The sequence below is a fragment of the Megascapheus bottae genome, chromosome 19, assembly GCF_031878675.1.
Source record: "Megascapheus bottae isolate mThoBot1 chromosome 19, mThoBot2.hap1, whole genome shotgun sequence".
NCBI classification, from domain to species: Eukaryota; Metazoa; Chordata; class Mammalia; order Rodentia; family Geomyidae; genus Megascapheus; species Megascapheus bottae.
Genome location: NC_143527.1, coordinates 47,011,953 through 47,028,656, shown reverse-complemented (window position 1 = coordinate 47,028,656; position 16,704 = coordinate 47,011,953). Strand labels below are relative to the sequence as shown.

General features: G+C 40.9%; 1 protein-coding gene across 1 annotated transcript in view; it reads left to right on the top strand.

Annotated features, from left to right (window-relative positions):
* Window positions 1–2,548, top strand: part of Apcdd1 (APC down-regulated 1) — a 30,911-nt gene extending 28,363 nt beyond the window's left edge. The window contains exon 5 of the mRNA XM_090353513.1: window positions 30–2,548. Within this exon, the coding sequence (XP_090209639.1) occupies window positions 30–466 (437 nt within the window). The 3' untranslated portion in view covers window positions 467–2,548. The remainder of the gene's footprint in view (window positions 1–29) is intronic.
* Window positions 2,549–16,704: the final 14,156 nt, after the last annotated feature.

Here is a 16,704-nt window from a genome sequence, read left to right as displayed (position 1 = left end):
TGAGTCACAGAAATCTCTGTCTCCCACAGTGAACCACATGAAAGTTACCCCAATGGACACAGCCACTGCCTCGCTCCTCAATGTCTTCAATGGCAACGAATGTGGGGCCGAGGGCTCCTGGCAGGTGGGCATCCAGCAAGATGTGACGCACACCAATGGCTGCGTGGCCCTGGGCATCAAGCTACCTCACACAGAATATGAGATCTTCAAAATGGAGCAGGATACCCGGGGCCGCTACCTGCTGTTCAATGGCCAGAGGCCCAGCGATGGCTCCAGCCCTGACAGGCCGGAGAAGAGGGCCACGTCCTACCAGATGCCTTTGGTCCAGTGTGCCTCAGCCTCAACCAGGGCCGAGGACTTGTCAGAAGACAGTCGAGACCGGGCACTGGGGAGGAGACCCCAGGCCCTGCTGCCTGCTGTTCTGTTAAGTCTTTTGACTCTACTACATCGGCACATCCTCAGATAGAAGAGTTTTAGAAGAATTCCTTACCATTTACAGATTTTTTTTTTTTAACAAGAAAGATGTTGATTCTTTTGATGCACTTGAATGCCTGAGAACTGTCATCCCCCTTCCCCCTCCAGCCTTCCTCCTGACCAGCCTGTTTGAAGTTTTCTTCTTTGAACTCTGTCCAGCTGATTCCTGGCCTGAGCAACTTCCTGGCACTTTAAACCTGCAGCGTTTAGGGCGAGTGTGTTTGGTAGAGGCAGCTGGGGGTGGGGGTGAGAGCTAGGTCCTTCCGTTTTTGTTTTTTTGCCCTTCTAATGATTATTGTATTTTGGAGTTGAGCTTAGAAGAAGACTATGACAAGCTACATTTTTTTTCCCTGCCATTTTACTATGGTTACATCCTATCTCCTTTGAAACAATTTTACACTCCACTTTTTCTATGCTAGAACCTAATGCAGAATTATTTTGGGACAGTAATCAAAACACCTTGTCTTAAGATTGAGGAGTCAAGAGTCAGTAGCTCGGACTTACACTCCTAGCTACTAAGGAGGCTGAGGAGCAAAGTTCAAAGCCAACCCTGGGCAGGAAAGTCTGTGAGACTTTTTTCTTCCATTAGCCAGCAAAAAGCTAGAAGTTGAAAACTGGCTCAAGTGCTAGTCATGAGTAGAATGGCTAAGAGATAATGCCCAGAATTTAATCTCCAGTACTGAACAGTGTATGTGTGTATGCACACACAAAGATTCCGGTATAGATATGTACATAGGATACAAGGTTTAGCAAAGCCACCCTACAGTCTCTGCCAAAATGAGGAGAGAAATTGAAACTTTCAGAAATGTGTGGGAATGTATGGTGATTAAAGTTTAGAAGTAATTTAAACTGTTCTTATTTCACTACTTTTGTTTTGCTAAGAGGCACATTTTCTGTGCTGGTGGTTACATAATACAGCTTCTGTATTAGCTCTCACCAGGCATCGGAGAAAATAAAGCGAGGTGGCTAGGTGCTGGTGATTCAGGCTGACATCTGAGGATCGTGGTTTAAAGATAGCCTGGGCACAAAAGTTCGTGAGACTCATAGCTACACTGAACCAGGAAAAAGCCAGACATGGAGCTGTGGCTCAAGTGGTAGAGCAGTCAACAGCATTAAGTGAAAAAGCTGAGGGTTAGAGCCCAAGCCCTAAGAGATCAAGCTCCAGTACAAACAAAGTTACAACTGAAAAAAGCATCCTGATTCCTGTCAGTCAGGAACAGGTTCCTCTGGGCAGCAGCTGAGTTGGAAGCCACCTGACTGATAGAGACAATGCACATAAATCATAGCTTCCTCCCTGCGGAGCACTGGGTCCTGGCACATACTGTGTGGTTAGGGGCAGGCAGAGCGAATGAGTACAGCATCCCTGCCAGCTTGAAAGATGATTCTGTTCCAGTGTGGTCCTGAAGGAGCTGTTCCTGGAGGATGGAGCGGGAATCCTCTACTAGTTTACACCTTCGGGTACAACAGGGGCTTTGAGTAGGTCTTCTTACTGAGCAAGCCAGCTTGACTTGGTTTCCTTTGTGGCCATGTTTTCAAAACCATCTTACTCAGCTTCTTTTACAGAGTCATCGGACAGGTGAAGGGTTTCTGGTTGCATACTCTTAATTCCTTTTTATTATTTCAAGTAGCGCTGTGTGGTCTCCCCATCAAGTGTTATTATTACTCACAGAGACCAATGCTGGCAAGAGTGACTAACCAGACACCTAGCTGCAACCCAGGCAGACATGGAGATCGTGATCCAGAACAGTCACCCTCACATTTAAGAATTCTCATGTCAGCTGGGTATAGTAGTACATGCTGCCTCTAATCCCAGCACACCAGAGAGGCTGAGATAGGTAGATCACAAGTTCAAGGCCAACTTGGGCTACTGGAGGGGAAAAAAAAAAGATGAATTTTATGAAGTACAGAGACATCCAGTGTATTATTAAGTTATAATGATAACATGGAATAGGAAAGTGCTTTATTTTTAGATTATATTTAAAATCATGGTGCATACTTAAAGGGGTTTATTCCAAATGGAAATGCTAACTTAATGTCAGCCAAGTTTAATAAACAAGTCAAAAATTATCCCATAGAGTATGTGAATGTATTATTATCTGTGAACTTACTGTCATTTTCTTTTTAGAGGGTAGACAATACCAGAGTTCTACTTGCTAGGCAAATGCTCCACCACTTAAGCTGTTCTCTTAACCTTCATTTTTTGCTTTTAATTATTTTTCAAACAGTCGTATGCAGTTTTCCAAGACCAGCTTCTGATTTAATCCTCCTTACCCCCCTATGTAGTTTGGATTATAGGCATGCATCATCCCTCATAGCTCATGTTAAAGATGAGGTCTACCTAATGTTTTTGCCTGAGCTGGTGTGGAATCACATTTCTCCTGTCTCTGCCTCTGAAATTGTTGGGATTACAGACAAGAGCTACCAGGTGTGGCCCTTTGACATTTATCTTTAAAGTGAAGAATTAGTCACTGCTAAAACATGCCTCAGCTTACATAGTCTGCCAGTTCACACCACTCACCTAGAATCAGGTATCTCTTTAAAAAGTATGGCATAGCCAGGAGCCGGTGGTTGAAGCCTGTAATCCTAGCTACCCAAGAGGCTGAGATCTGAGGATTGTGGTTTGAAACCAGTCTGGAAAGGAAAGTCCATGAAGCTCCTATCTCTAATTAACCTGCAAAAAAGTGAAAGTGGAGCTGTGGCTCACGTGGTAGAGTACTAGCCTTAAGCAAAAAAACAAAACAAACCTGAAGGACAGCCCAGGTCCTGAGGTCAAGCCCCAGGGCCAGCACACATACACACACAAAGCATATCATACATATTAATCTGTACACAGTATTACATGAAATGCATGTGATGGCGTCACATCTGGTGTAACATAAATCATTACTGAGGTAGATCAATTAATATATTTGTAAATTGTTGCCAGACATAAGTGTATGTGTCACCATGTGCATAATCATAATCTTGTCTGGGTTGTGTCATGTCCACATTAACAGACGTCTCTAAAGGCATACTCGCTCATGTTCCAGTGCTCTCCATGCTGTAATTTCCCATCACCCTTGAAAAAGCAGCAGTTCAGCTCTAGGTTATTCAGAATTGAGAGTCACAAATGTTAATTCAAATCTAAGATGTCTTCTGATCCTAGAGCATTCTATAACAAACTTCAAATACTCCATAATAGACCCTCATGTACTGGTGAGTCTGCCCCTGTGTGAGTAGAGGTATTGTGCTTATTAATACTAGATGTGGAGAAAATCTGGTATCCCAGAGTAGTCTCTTTGCTTCTGGGTGATTTTGTCAGCCTGAACCGTGGTCCTGTAGCAGCCCACTGTGGAAACCCAGCATGAAGGGCCCCTTCTGGAGAAGCTGGCAGACCTGGATGTACCAAATAAGGCCTCCCACATTTACAGGAGCAACTTGGTCATGAGACTTGTGGTTTCCAGGTGAAGAAAAGCTTCCATGCTCATCATAGGCATTCTGTACTCTTAACAGTGCCTTACCTCTACAGTGAAAATGAAGTTCTGTGCCTGGCAGTACATAGGAATATCATACAGCATTTCATGTTAAAATGGTGCCCATCTGCGCCAGTAGGCCCCATGCTTGTAATCCTATCTACTCAGGAAGCTGAGACTTGAAAGATCCTAGTTCAAAGTCAGCCTGGAAAGAAAAGTTGAAGATAGTCCACATTTCCAATTAAACCAGGAAAAGCCAGGCTAGAGGTGTGAGGTTTGAACCTCAAGCCTTAGTGCTTGCAAAACTAAAATAAAATGAGGACTGTAGGGAAAGAGAGAGGGTGGGAAGGCTGGAATAAAAGGAAAGAAGTCCACAGCACAACTAATAAGATATGACAGGATGTTATTCCTGATGGCAAATGCATACAATTCTAGGGTGGAGTTAACTGGGTCCTCTCGGGTTCAGAGACTTCTCCTAGCCCACATAGGTGTTCCCAGGCTTCCTGGGATATGTGGGCTCTCGTGACTCCAGACAGCTCTCATAAGGATGGGCCAGAATAAAGAACAAATAAAAATCTCTAGGATCCATGTTCTCCCTAAAGCAGTAGATACGTGAGAAAATCCACAAGTCCCTTTCCTCACCTGTCCTCAAAATGAAGCCAGTCCTTTAAAGCCTGATGGTGATCCATGGGTGATCCTGGCTTGCAAGACCATTGCTAATTCTGAAATCGGACCCCTCCTGCCTAGCAATCCCACCTCCTGCAGTTTCATGTACCAGGAGAAAGTGTCTGGAAAGAAAAGTAAGGAAGCTATGGTCTCCAACATCTCCATCAGCGGAGATGGGAGTAACTGAGACATGATGCTTACTCCAATCTCACCTAGTCAAGGAGACCTGACAGAACTAGTATAGATGTGAGCCTTCTCCAAAGTATGGCCCCAGACACAGGCAGCCCAAAAGGCAGTACATTTGTAAGCCTTTACTCCAAATAACCGGAGAAAAACTGGAAGTGAAGCTGTGGCTCAAGTGGCAGACCACCAACCTTGAGTGAAAAAGTTAAAAGAAAGCACGCCCAGGCCCTGAATTCAAGCCCCAGGATCAGATACACACACACACACACACACACACACACACACACACACACACACACACACGCAAAATAAAAGTAGAAAAGAGAATGAATGTAAACCCCAATGTTGGATAATATACAGAAATGATCCAAAAATTGATTGAAGACCTCAATATAAGACTAACATGCCCCCTCGGCGGAAAGAAAGATAGAATAATGGATTACTGAATAGTCTGCAAATGCTTCTATCTATAAGGAATTAATATCTAATTTGTACAAGGAATTCTTACAAGGCAAGATCAAAAATCCTCAGGGTGCTGGAGTCTTTTGCCTGTCATCCTAGCCACTCAGGAGGCTCAGTTCTAAACATCCCAGTTTGAAGTCAGCCAGGACAGACAAACATGGGAGACACTTCTCTGTAATTAATCAGTAAAAAGCTAGAATTAGAGGTTTGGTCGAGCCTTGAATGGAAAAATTAAGCAACAGTGCAAGGCTGTGAGTTTAAACTCCTGTACTGGAAGAGAGAAAACACAGAGAAAGAAAAAGAAAGACAGAGCACAAACAAATCAAATAACTATTTTTAAAAACTGGACAATGGACTTAAAGTAGCCATTTCTTTCCTCTCTCCTTTACAGCTTATATTGCTTCCCCATTACAGCTTATATTGCTTCTTATTTGGCTTTATTAAGGAAACCACTTAGTGATATCATAGATGGATTTCATAAAAATGGACATTTCGACTTCATGAAAGACTTGGTCAAAGATGCAAAATCACCCTGACTTCTAATATGCATCATTCCAGCGGCCATAAAAACAAATTTCCTGGTAAGATCATGTATTCTCTACTGAGCCTTGAATGAGTTCCAGAACACCACAGTATTCAGAGCTAATTCTAGCTAACCTCTGAATTTCCTTATTAGCTTGAAACTAAATGGCAGGAAACACCCAGAGGCACTGGTAACCTTTCCGAATCTTGTGCCAATTTAAAAGGGGGGAGACAGTACTGTGCAGCTAGTTTTTAATACTTAGAAAAATTCCATTGAAATGAGAGATAACCAACTTGAAAGGCAAGTCCTTCTTTGCATCAATAAATAAAACATCAAAGTCATTTTTGAGCCAAAGATTCAAGGAAGTCATGTGTGGTTTTTAGCATAATAAAACTGAATATGAATTCAAATGATCAGCCTGGCTTAAAAAGCAAAGCACCAGGAAACTATTTCTGAAGGCTGATTCTCCCAGGGAGCCATGAGGACACTCAAATCATGTACAAGACACACATTTGCACTTGAGGTTTGCTTCTGATCACTTTTCCAGACCAGAAAGAGCTGATAGGACAACTTTTCAGTTTCAATTCACTTGAGAAACACCAGGATAATCAAGGAAATGCTAATGAGAAAAACAATTAATTAGGAACCAGATGGGAAGCTTAGAAGCCCACACAATAAGAAAAGAATTAAGAGAGAAGTGTGGTTGTGGCTTAAGTGGTGGAATGCCAGCTTTAAGCAAAAAAAAAAAAAAGCTAAAGAACAGTGCCCACAAAACCGAGTTCGAGCCCCAGTATTGGCTCAAAATTAAATAGACGAAGACATCTCTGATGTCTAGCTGCTCTTTGCATGGCAGAAGCACAGCTCTTACCCTGTAGTTCTGGTCTCTTTGACAAGGTCATCAGAATCGAGTCTCCTTCCTGAGCCTTCCACAGAGCTCAGGCTGTGGGTATCTCTGCATGTTTGGCTTTCCTGGGCAACGTGTGGAAAGAGTACAGATTTTGTAACACAAACCTATGGGGATTCCTGCTCATCCACTGCCCCTTTGACCTCCCTGCACCCTTACACCTATACTGGCCCCTTCCTGGATGAAGGGGCTCTCCTATTCCCTGATGAAAAGTCTGGCATCATCCAGAGAATTGAGCAGCTGGCTCCTCAGTGTGCAGACTCCAGCCAGGAGTGCTGCAGCACACAGGCCATTTATTCAAGATGCTCAGGTTTAGGTTCTTGGCAGGCCTGTGAATCACAGCCTATACTGACCTAAGCTCTTCAAAGGAGACCTCCCATATGCCTAAGATAGCAGGAGAGGTGAGACTTGTCTCTTGGATATACATATCTGCTGCTGTCAGCTGAGTTGCAAAACCTCTCCTAATACATTGTTTTCCTACCTACATTTACCAATGCTTGCTGCTCATTTAGTGGTAGCCATAGGATTTTTTTTTTTTTTGTCGGCTGTGGGACTTGAACTCTGAGCTTGGATGCTGTTGCTGAGCTCTTCAGCTCAAGGCTACCTCCCTACCCCTTGAGCAACAGTGCCACTTCTGGTTTTCTGGTGATTAATTGGAGATAAGAGTCTTATGGACTGGGGATGTGGGGGGGGGGAGGGAAATGGGTACCAAGACATGTGAAAGGGTATCAATGTACGTGAATTAATGCACCTTCTATCTGGCAAACATCATGTAACCCTTTTACTAATTACAATTAAAAAAAAGTAAAAAAAAAAAAAAAGTAAAAAAAAAAGAGTCTTATGGACTTTTTAGTGCCGCGGCTGGCTTTGAACCACGATCCTCAGATCTCAGCCTCCTGAGTAGCTAGGATTACAGGCCTGAGCCACTGCGCCCAGCTCCATACAATTATTTTTAAGTTGACTTGGGAACTAAAGGAAAAAAGAGAAAATTGATAAAGTATTGGTTAAAGTTTGTACTTTTAAATATAATTTTAACAACTATGAAACTTAAACTGAATCTTTTGGAAAGAATGTACAAAAGGGTCTTCAACGCTGAGTGTGGTGTTATGTACCTGTAAGGCCAGCAATTTAGAAGGCAGAGATGGGAGGCTTACAGGTTTGAGGCCAACTAGGGTAACGTAAATAAAGAGCCTATCGGAAAAACAAATAAAGGCCAAATGACTGGGGGTGTGACTCATGTGACAGAGCACTTTTAAAAGCCCAATACTCTGAATTCTATCCCCATCCCCAAAAGAAAATAAAAGTAAAAATAAAAATAAGCACCCTTGTTTGCAGTCCTAGATGCCTGATAATCTGCATTCTGCTGGGGCGACCTATATCTACATGTATCATTTGCACAAAATCATGTATTTTAGGGCTGGAAGTGTGGCCTAGCAGTAGAGTGCTTGCCTAGCATGCACGAAGCCCTGGGTTTAATTCCTTGGTACCACATACACAGAAAAAGCTGGAAGTAGTGCTGTGGCTCCAGTGGTAGAGTGCTAGCCTTGAGAAAGCCCAAGGACAGTGTGTAGGCCCTAAGTTCAAGCTTCAGGACTGGCAAAAAAATCATAATTTTAGATTTGTACTTAGAATGATATTTTCTACGTTTGTCTATGTTGCAAAAATGTCGAGATTTTTTTTTGCTTCTTGTGATAGCTGTGCAATCTAACAGCTAGCCACGTTTTGTTTACAAACATCAATTGATCAGCATCTATATAGTTCTTTTCTTTTGGCAACTGCAAATCCCACTCTTGCTACCTATGAATATTTATATCCAAGGTTTTGTTTTTTGATCGGTTGTGGGACTTGAACTCGGGGCCTGGGCTGTGTCTCTGAGCTATTTTGCTCAAGGCTAGCTATTCAAGTACTTTGAGCCACAGAGCCACTTCCAGTTTTCTGGGGATAAGAGTCTCACTGATCTTCCTTTCTTGGCTGGCTTCAAACCAGGATCCTCAGATCTCAGCCTCCTGAGTAGCTAGGATTACAAGTGTGTGCCTGGCTTACATTCAAGTTTTTGTTTGAATATTTGTTTTCAGTTCCTGTGAGAACAGAGTTGGGATCATAGGGTAGGAGCAAGGGTTATGATTGAGAAACTGAGGGTTGGTCGTGAGCGCTTGCTGCATTCTCACCAATACTTGTTATCATCTGCTCTTGTGTGACAACTTTCTAACAAGTGCAATCATAACACTAAGTGGTCTTTATTTTTATTTCAGAATGACTAGCAAGACTGAGCAGTTTTTCCTTATTGGCATATCTGTGTATATCTTCTTTAGGGAGCTATCCAAATCTTCTGCCATCTCAATTTTGCTGTTGTTGTACTTTTGCCAGTCCTGGGGTTTGAAAGGGCTTGGACACTTCCTTGAACACATTTTGCTCAAGGCTAGTGCTCTGCCACTTGAGCCACAGCGCCACTTCTGGCATTTTCCATGTATGTGGTATCGAGGAATCAAACCCATGATTCATGAATGCTAGGCGAGCACTCTACCACTAGGCTACGCTCCCAGGTCCTCAATTTTGATGTTTTAAAAATCCTGTTTTTCTTTTTTTTTAGGATCTTTTTTATTGTAATTAATAAAAGGGTTACATGATATTTGCCAGATAGAAGGTGCATTAACTCACATACATTGATACCCTTTCACATGTCTTGGTACCCATTACCCTCTCCCCCACCCCCCACCAGTCTTGGTTTTCCCCCCTTCCCTATCAAATTTCAAATAACCAAATACAAATAAATTCAATATATCAGATAACAAAGTGAGATACTGTAACAATATGAGATACCCTCATATATTGTTTTTTAAATATTTTTATTGTAATTAATAAAAGGGTTACATAATATTTGCCAGATAGAAGGTGCATTAATTCACATACATTGATACCCTTTCACATGTCTTGGTCCCATTACCCTCCCCCTACCCTCCCTATCAAATTTCAAATAACCAAATACAAATAAATTCAATATATCAGATAACAAAGTAAGATACTGTAACAATATGAGATACCCAAGGTACAGCAAAGGAGATGAGAGATAACATAGTACATTAAGGACAACAATCATTTGTTATATGGCTTTTGTTTCAATATCCTGGAGGTCCTTTCAATTAGCTTTATACTATATGGCCTTATGTATCAAGATTTTGCTCTATTGCAAATCTCTGCTAGTAAAGCCCAAGGTTTCTACTGATTATGACGAATGAGGGAAACCATTGAGCCTAAGTTCCCTTGAGTCTGGCTTACTTCACTTAATATGATTTTTTCTAAGTCTTTCCATTTCCTAACAAATGGGGCGATGTCATTCTTTCTGACAGCAGCATAGAATTCCATTGTGTACAAATACCACAACTTGTTGATCCACTCATCAACTGAGGGACATCTAGGTTGGTTCCATATCTTTGCTATGGTGAATAGTGCTGCAATGAACATTGTTGTGCTAGTGGATTTAGTATGCCCTTGTTTCTGGATGGTTGGGTAAATGCCAAGTAGTGGAATTGCTGGATCATAGGGGAGTTCTATGTTTAGTCTTTGAGGCACTGCCATACTGCTTTCCATAGTGGTTGAATGAGTTTGCACTCCCACCAACAGTGTAGTAGTGATCCCTCCTGGCCACATCCCCTCCAGCATCTGTTGTTATTCGTTTTCCTGATCCTGGCCATTCTAACTGGAGTGAGGTGTAAAAATCCTATTTTTCTTATTCCTTTGTGGCCTTTGTTTCTTCATGATTGCTTCTCTTACTTTTATCCTTTCTAGTGAATAACTTTAATTTCTTTTTTTGAATAATAAGTATCCCTTTATTTGTTGACTGCCATTACAAAATCCGATTTCATTAGCAACAAAAGTGTTTTTCTTAATGTCAGAGGCTATAACTTTAATTGCTTCCATATCTCCCCAACCCCCAATTTATTGTTTTTACTATTTTGTTAATATTCTCAGTGATTACTGTGAGATTTAAAGTTTAAAATGAAATTCCATCTAGTTTGAATTAATATCAGCCCAGCCTTCTAAAGTATATAATACTTTATTTCTGTATCACTCTACCTGTTTCTACCTTTATGTTGTGAAAATTGTACTTTTTAGCTGGGCACTGGTGGCTCACACCAGTAATCCTAGCTACTCATGAGGCTGAGATCTTAGGATCTGGTTTGAAGGAAGTCTAGACAGGAAAGTCCATGAGACTCTTTATCTACATTAACCACCTGAAAACCAGAAGTGGCTCAAAGTGTTAGAATACTAGCCTTGAACAGAAAAGCTCATAGACAGCGCCCAGGCACTAAGTTCAGATGGATTCCTTTAGTTTTTTTCTATCTCTAATACATCATATAACTCCCAGTGACTGGTATTCTTTTACTTTACCCTGAAAGAGAGGTGTTAGTCTTTCTTATACTGGAACATTGCTTGTAGTAACATTTTTGTAGTGCCATGCAAGATCCTATTTAGAATTTTTAATTGATAGGTTTTTTTTTTTCTTCCCTGTTTCAGCCTTTGAAACAAGTGGCTCAACAGCTTTTGGTCCTTCTATGAGAGATTCTAATGAGAGATAGGCTGACAATCTTGTTAGGTTTCCTTGTTGGGTTCCCTCTGCTGCTGTCACTGGCTTTAAACAGTTTGATTATGTCTTAGTGAGGATCTCTAAGTTATTCTACAAAGAGATTATTGAGCTTTTGGAATATGTGCATTTGTGTTATTTTATATTCGACAAGTTGCCGTGTGTGTGTGTGTGTGTGTGTGTGTGTGCGCGCACGCGCGTGCGTGCGTGCGTGTTGTTACTAAGGCTTGAATTCAGCATCATGCTCTCACCTGAATTTTTTTTTATTGTAATTAGTAAAAGGGTTACATGATATTTGCCAGATAGAACGTGCATTAATTCACATACATTGATACCCTTTCACATGTCTTGGTACCCATTTCCCTCCCTCCCCCACACCCCTCACCCGTCTTGGTTTTCCCCCCTTCCCTATCAAATTTCAAATATCCAAATACAAATAAATTCAATATATCAGATAACAAAGTGAGATACTATACCAATATGAGATAACCAAGGGACAGCAAAGGAGATGAGAGTTTTTGCTCTTTTTTGGGGGGGGCGGCTTTTCTACCCAAGCTGACTTTGAATCACAATCCTTTCTTGAACAGCTAGGATTATAGATATGAACCACTGGTACTCAGTTATTTTGAGAAATTTTAATGATTATTTCTAAAAATATTCCTCATGCCCTTTCTCTCCTTACTCAAAACAGAGTGCCCATTGACTATCTCTGAGTTCCTTGTAGCTCTTAGGTTTCTATTTATTTTTATATACTCTTTCTTTCTGCTTACTGGGATGGATAATTTTTCAAATTTATTACTCTTTTCTTTTGACTCCTCAGTTCTGGTGCTGAGGTAATCTAAAAATGTTTCCATTTTACACATAGTATTCTTCAGCTTTAGAGTTTTTAAATTTGGTTCTTTGTAGACTTCTAATTCTTTACAAAGGGTCACCATTTGGTGAGATATCACATGTCCAGCTTCTTTTTTTTTTTGACCATTATTTCCTTTAGTCCTTTGAGTATACTTTGGACACTTGATTTGAAGACTAGCTAGTAAGTTTGAGATATGGCTTTCCTTGTAGACCTTTTCCTCTCTTATAAATGGACCCTCATCTCTTTTTATTTGGATGTCTTATACGTTTTTTTTTTTGTTTGTTTGTTTTGTTTTTTTTTTTTTTGCCAGTCTTGGGCTTGAGCTCAGGGGCTGAGCACTGTCCTTGGGTTTTCTCAAGGCTAGAGCTCTACCACTTGAGCCTCAGCACCACTTCCGGCTTTTTTCTATGTATGTGGTACCGAGGAATCGAACCCGGGTCTTCATGCATGCTAGGCAATCACTTTAACCACTAGGCCAAACTCCCGGCCATGTCTTAAACGTTTTTAAAAGCAGATATTCTGAATATTATAGTAAGTTTTAAGTTGTAAGTTTTTCATTAGAATCCAGAGATCTAAACGCATTACCTATAAAGCAGACTTTTTCTGGTATAACCATTGTCTTCATGAGGTTGATAATTTTGAAATTCCCTGTTGTACTATTTTTGGTTACATGATGCTTTGACTTAAACTTGTCTGTTTTGTACTTACTTAAGAGCACAAATTGTACTGATCCCAGAAAAGATTTCTGATGGAGAATTTATCCTGGGCTGAGAGCCAAGGCCTCCTAATTTTCAATGTCTTCCTTACATGCTTTTATGATGCACAGTGAAGTAGAGTCTGTTCTCTCTACTTTTGAAAACCATTGATGGCCTCAAAAATAAAATCTGTTCATTCATTGACATTTTAGCCTTCTTTGCTGCTAGTAAATTTTAGGATCCTTTTCTTTAAAGTATTGTTTAAAAGCCTATCAATCCTAGAGATTGCTACTATTTTATTATGTTTCATCTCTCACAGAAGACCCAAGAGGAACTATTTGGAAAGGGACATTTACTCTTTGCAATTATCAGGTTATTTGGGATGACCTGTGATTCCACAACCTAGCTCTACAACTTTCAGTCTTGACATCTGATTACCAGGTCTGTGGCAAAATAAAAGTAACTTTTGCCATGAAGTTCTCTTTAACAAAACAAGTACCAGAATAGTTAGTTGGCCTGTTCTGCTCTGATCTGTGGGGTCACTGTGTCTTTAGTCATGACAATTACATGGATTTGCCATGATCGCTCTACTTAGGTCTTAGTCTAAGACTGTGGCACATGGTAGATGACATGACTTCAGCTAATTATGCTAACATTCAAATAGCTATTTTGATAGTAGATAGGACCAATGTTAAGTAAACTGATCTGTGAAGTATTTTTATTCTCTTTTGGGGCAGGAGAATAGAAGGTACTGGGGCTAGAACTCAGGGTCACATGCTCTCCCTTAGGTTTTGTTTTTTGCTCATTTGTTTTCTTCACTAAGCACCTGACTAAATCTTCTGTTCTGTTGCAATGGATTTTCTGCTCTTAGGTGGTAGCCAGGCTCCAGTAGCTTATGCCTGTAATTCCTAGCTACTCAGGAGGCCAAAATATGAGGATCGCAGTTCGAATTTCAAGAGACTCTTACCTTCAATTAGCCAGGACAAAAAAACAGAAGTGGCGGGATGGTAGAGAACCAGCCTTGAGTGAAAAAAGCCAAAGGAGAGTAAAGCCCTGAGTTCAAACCCCCTTGGTACCCCATCCCCATTCCCTTCCCCAAAATAGAAGATTTCACACTCATTGTTAGTACTGATAGAGGTGTCCAGTGTCAGCTTGCACACTTCCAAGGACATTGCTCAACTCCCCAGGGCATAATGTTCCTTTAGGGAACACTTGTAATTCTTAAGAAACACTTTCTCATCTTGGGCTGAAATCAGTCTGTTTGCACCCATGGCTGTAGTTCTGTCAGGGTTAGTTAGCCTCTTCTTTCACTTGGTAAGTTTCCATAGAACTCTTCTTCCTACTTCTGCTCTTGTGAAAGTTAAGCCCTTCAGCATTCCTTTACACTTTCCAAACACCACTTGGATGCTAGTGCTTCCAGTCCCTGCTTCATTCTTGCTCTTTGGTCAAGTGCCAGTTTGACAAGTGAACATACTGAATAAAAATATGAAATAAAATATCATAGATATTATTTCATGGACCGATGAGAATTATAGTAATACTACTGCTTTCCTGCTGTAGTTTGGTTGTTAAGTATACACTAAAGACCCACTGGTGAAGTTTGGGTCAGCAGAGGGAAGCTTGTGGGAAGTGGTAGAGCCTGAAGGGGAGGGGGGAGGGGCAGCCACTCCTCTTCCCCTCCCTCTTTCATTGCAGCTTTGAGAGGAACCATTGTCTTCTGCCCTGCAATCCTGTCATGATGTGTCACTATAGACTATAAACAGAGGATAGGAACCTCTAACACCTTTAGCCAAAATACACCTTTCCTCTCTCTAAGTTGAGTATTTTAGATATCATTCATGATGACAGAGTCTCCTGGATCAATTCTAGTAAAAATAAAGAAGTTATAGAATGCTTTTTTTTTTTGCCAGTCCTGGGACTTGAACTCAGGACCTGAGTGCTATCCTTGGACTTTCTCAAGGCTAGCGCTCTAACACTTGAGCCATAGCACCACTTCCAGCTCTTTCTATGTATGTGGTACAAAAGGGTCGAACCCTGGTCTTCGTGCATGCTAGGCAAGCACTCTACCACTAGGCCAAACTCCTGGCCCTAAAATGTTATTTTTTTAAAATGCTTGTACTGGAGTTTGAACTCAGGGCCTTATGTTCTTGCTTAGCTGTTTTGCTCAAGTCTCCTGCTCTACCACTTGAGCCACAGCTCCATTTTTGTTAATTAATTGCTGATAAAGACTTTCCTTCCCAAGCTGGCTTCAAATTTTGATCCTCAGATTCCAGCCTCCTGAATAGCCAGGATTGCATGCCTGAGCCACCACTGCTCAGCTACTTGTCGGTTTTTTGTTCTGTTTTCCTTCTTGTTTGCTTGCCTGTCTGTCCATTTTGTTGTTGTTGTTGTTATTGTTTGGGTTTGTTTTTGTTATTTGTTATTGATAGTTGGGTTCAGAGCTTCACACTTGCTAGGCACGTGCTTTTCCACTTGAACAATACCCCCATTCTTTTTGGCTTTAGAATATTTTTAGATAAAGCCTCGCTAATTTTACAGAATTACCTCAGATTATGATCATCCCATCTCTACCTCCTGAATAAGGACTGAAAACGTACAGCACCATATACAGCTCGTTGGCTGAAATAGGGTCTCTACTTTTTTTCCCAAATGGCTTGGAGCTTTCATCCTCTCCGGTGGCTGGAATTAGAGATATGTCATTACATCAAGCCCTAATAAGTTGTAGCTCAATAAATAGGATATATATTCACTTTTAGAATCCTTAAAGATTTAGAAGCTAATATCGTCTCTTTTATGCTACATGATAGAGAAATGCACAGATACACTAAAAAAATTTCATATCAGAATTTGAGAAGATTCAGTTAGGAATGTGGCTCAGTGGTGGAGTACTTGCTTAGCAGGTACAAGATCTAGGGCTCTATTGCCAACATCAAAGAAAGAAAGAGGAAAAAAAAGAATCTGGGAAGATTCAAAGCTTTTTGTAGAGAAATAATCCATGTGACTAGTTGTGTCTGCCTCTTGAAGCTGTTCAAAGGTAATATCCGTTTTACTTTCCCATCATCTGGTGGCCAATGGGATGTTTTATATGCAATCCACAAAACAACAGACATTAAGGGAGGCATCAGTGTTCAAGCCTGTAATCCCACTTACTCAGGAGGCTGAGATCTGAGGATTAAGGTTCCAAACCAGCCCCAGCAAGAGAGCTCATAAGACTCTTATCTCCAATTAATCACCAAAAAGACAACAGTGGAGCTGTGGCTCAAGTGGTAAGAGTAACAGCACTGAGAAAAAAAAAAATGCTAAGGCCCTGAGTTCAAGCCCGAGTACTGTAATGCACACACAAGAATAACATGCATGTGCTTGTTAAAGTATTTTATATTTTATATTTGACAAAATCACTGCTTATCAAAGTTCACAGGGGATGCTTACTTGCAGTGGAAAAATTAGTCGCATCTGTGGGGCCTGTCAGGGCTTGTCAAGCATATTGTTGAAGTCATGACCATTGTGGTTTTTATTTTCCTGAAGATTAAAGAGTTCTGAGCTCAGGGGAAGAAAACTGGGGAACACCCCACAATCTAACAGCAAAAAAAACCCCAAAACTGGGGGTTGGGGATTCATATTTGCTTATCTTGGTGCTTTGTTGTTTCTGCTTTTGACCGGTGGTCTATATTTGTGGCTTTGATCTTATTGCCTTCCTTTACACAAAGTGGTTAAATCATTTTGAGGTCTTTAATTTGCAATCCACTTTTCTTTATTTGCTTATTTTATCCCCCAAATTAATTTGCTTATTTTTATTCAGAAATGATTCAAGGCAGCTTACGGAAATACCTACAACTCAACACCACCAAATGGAATATAAAAATAGCTAAGTACATCTGGACAGCCAGAATGCCAGGCCATGAAAATAAGA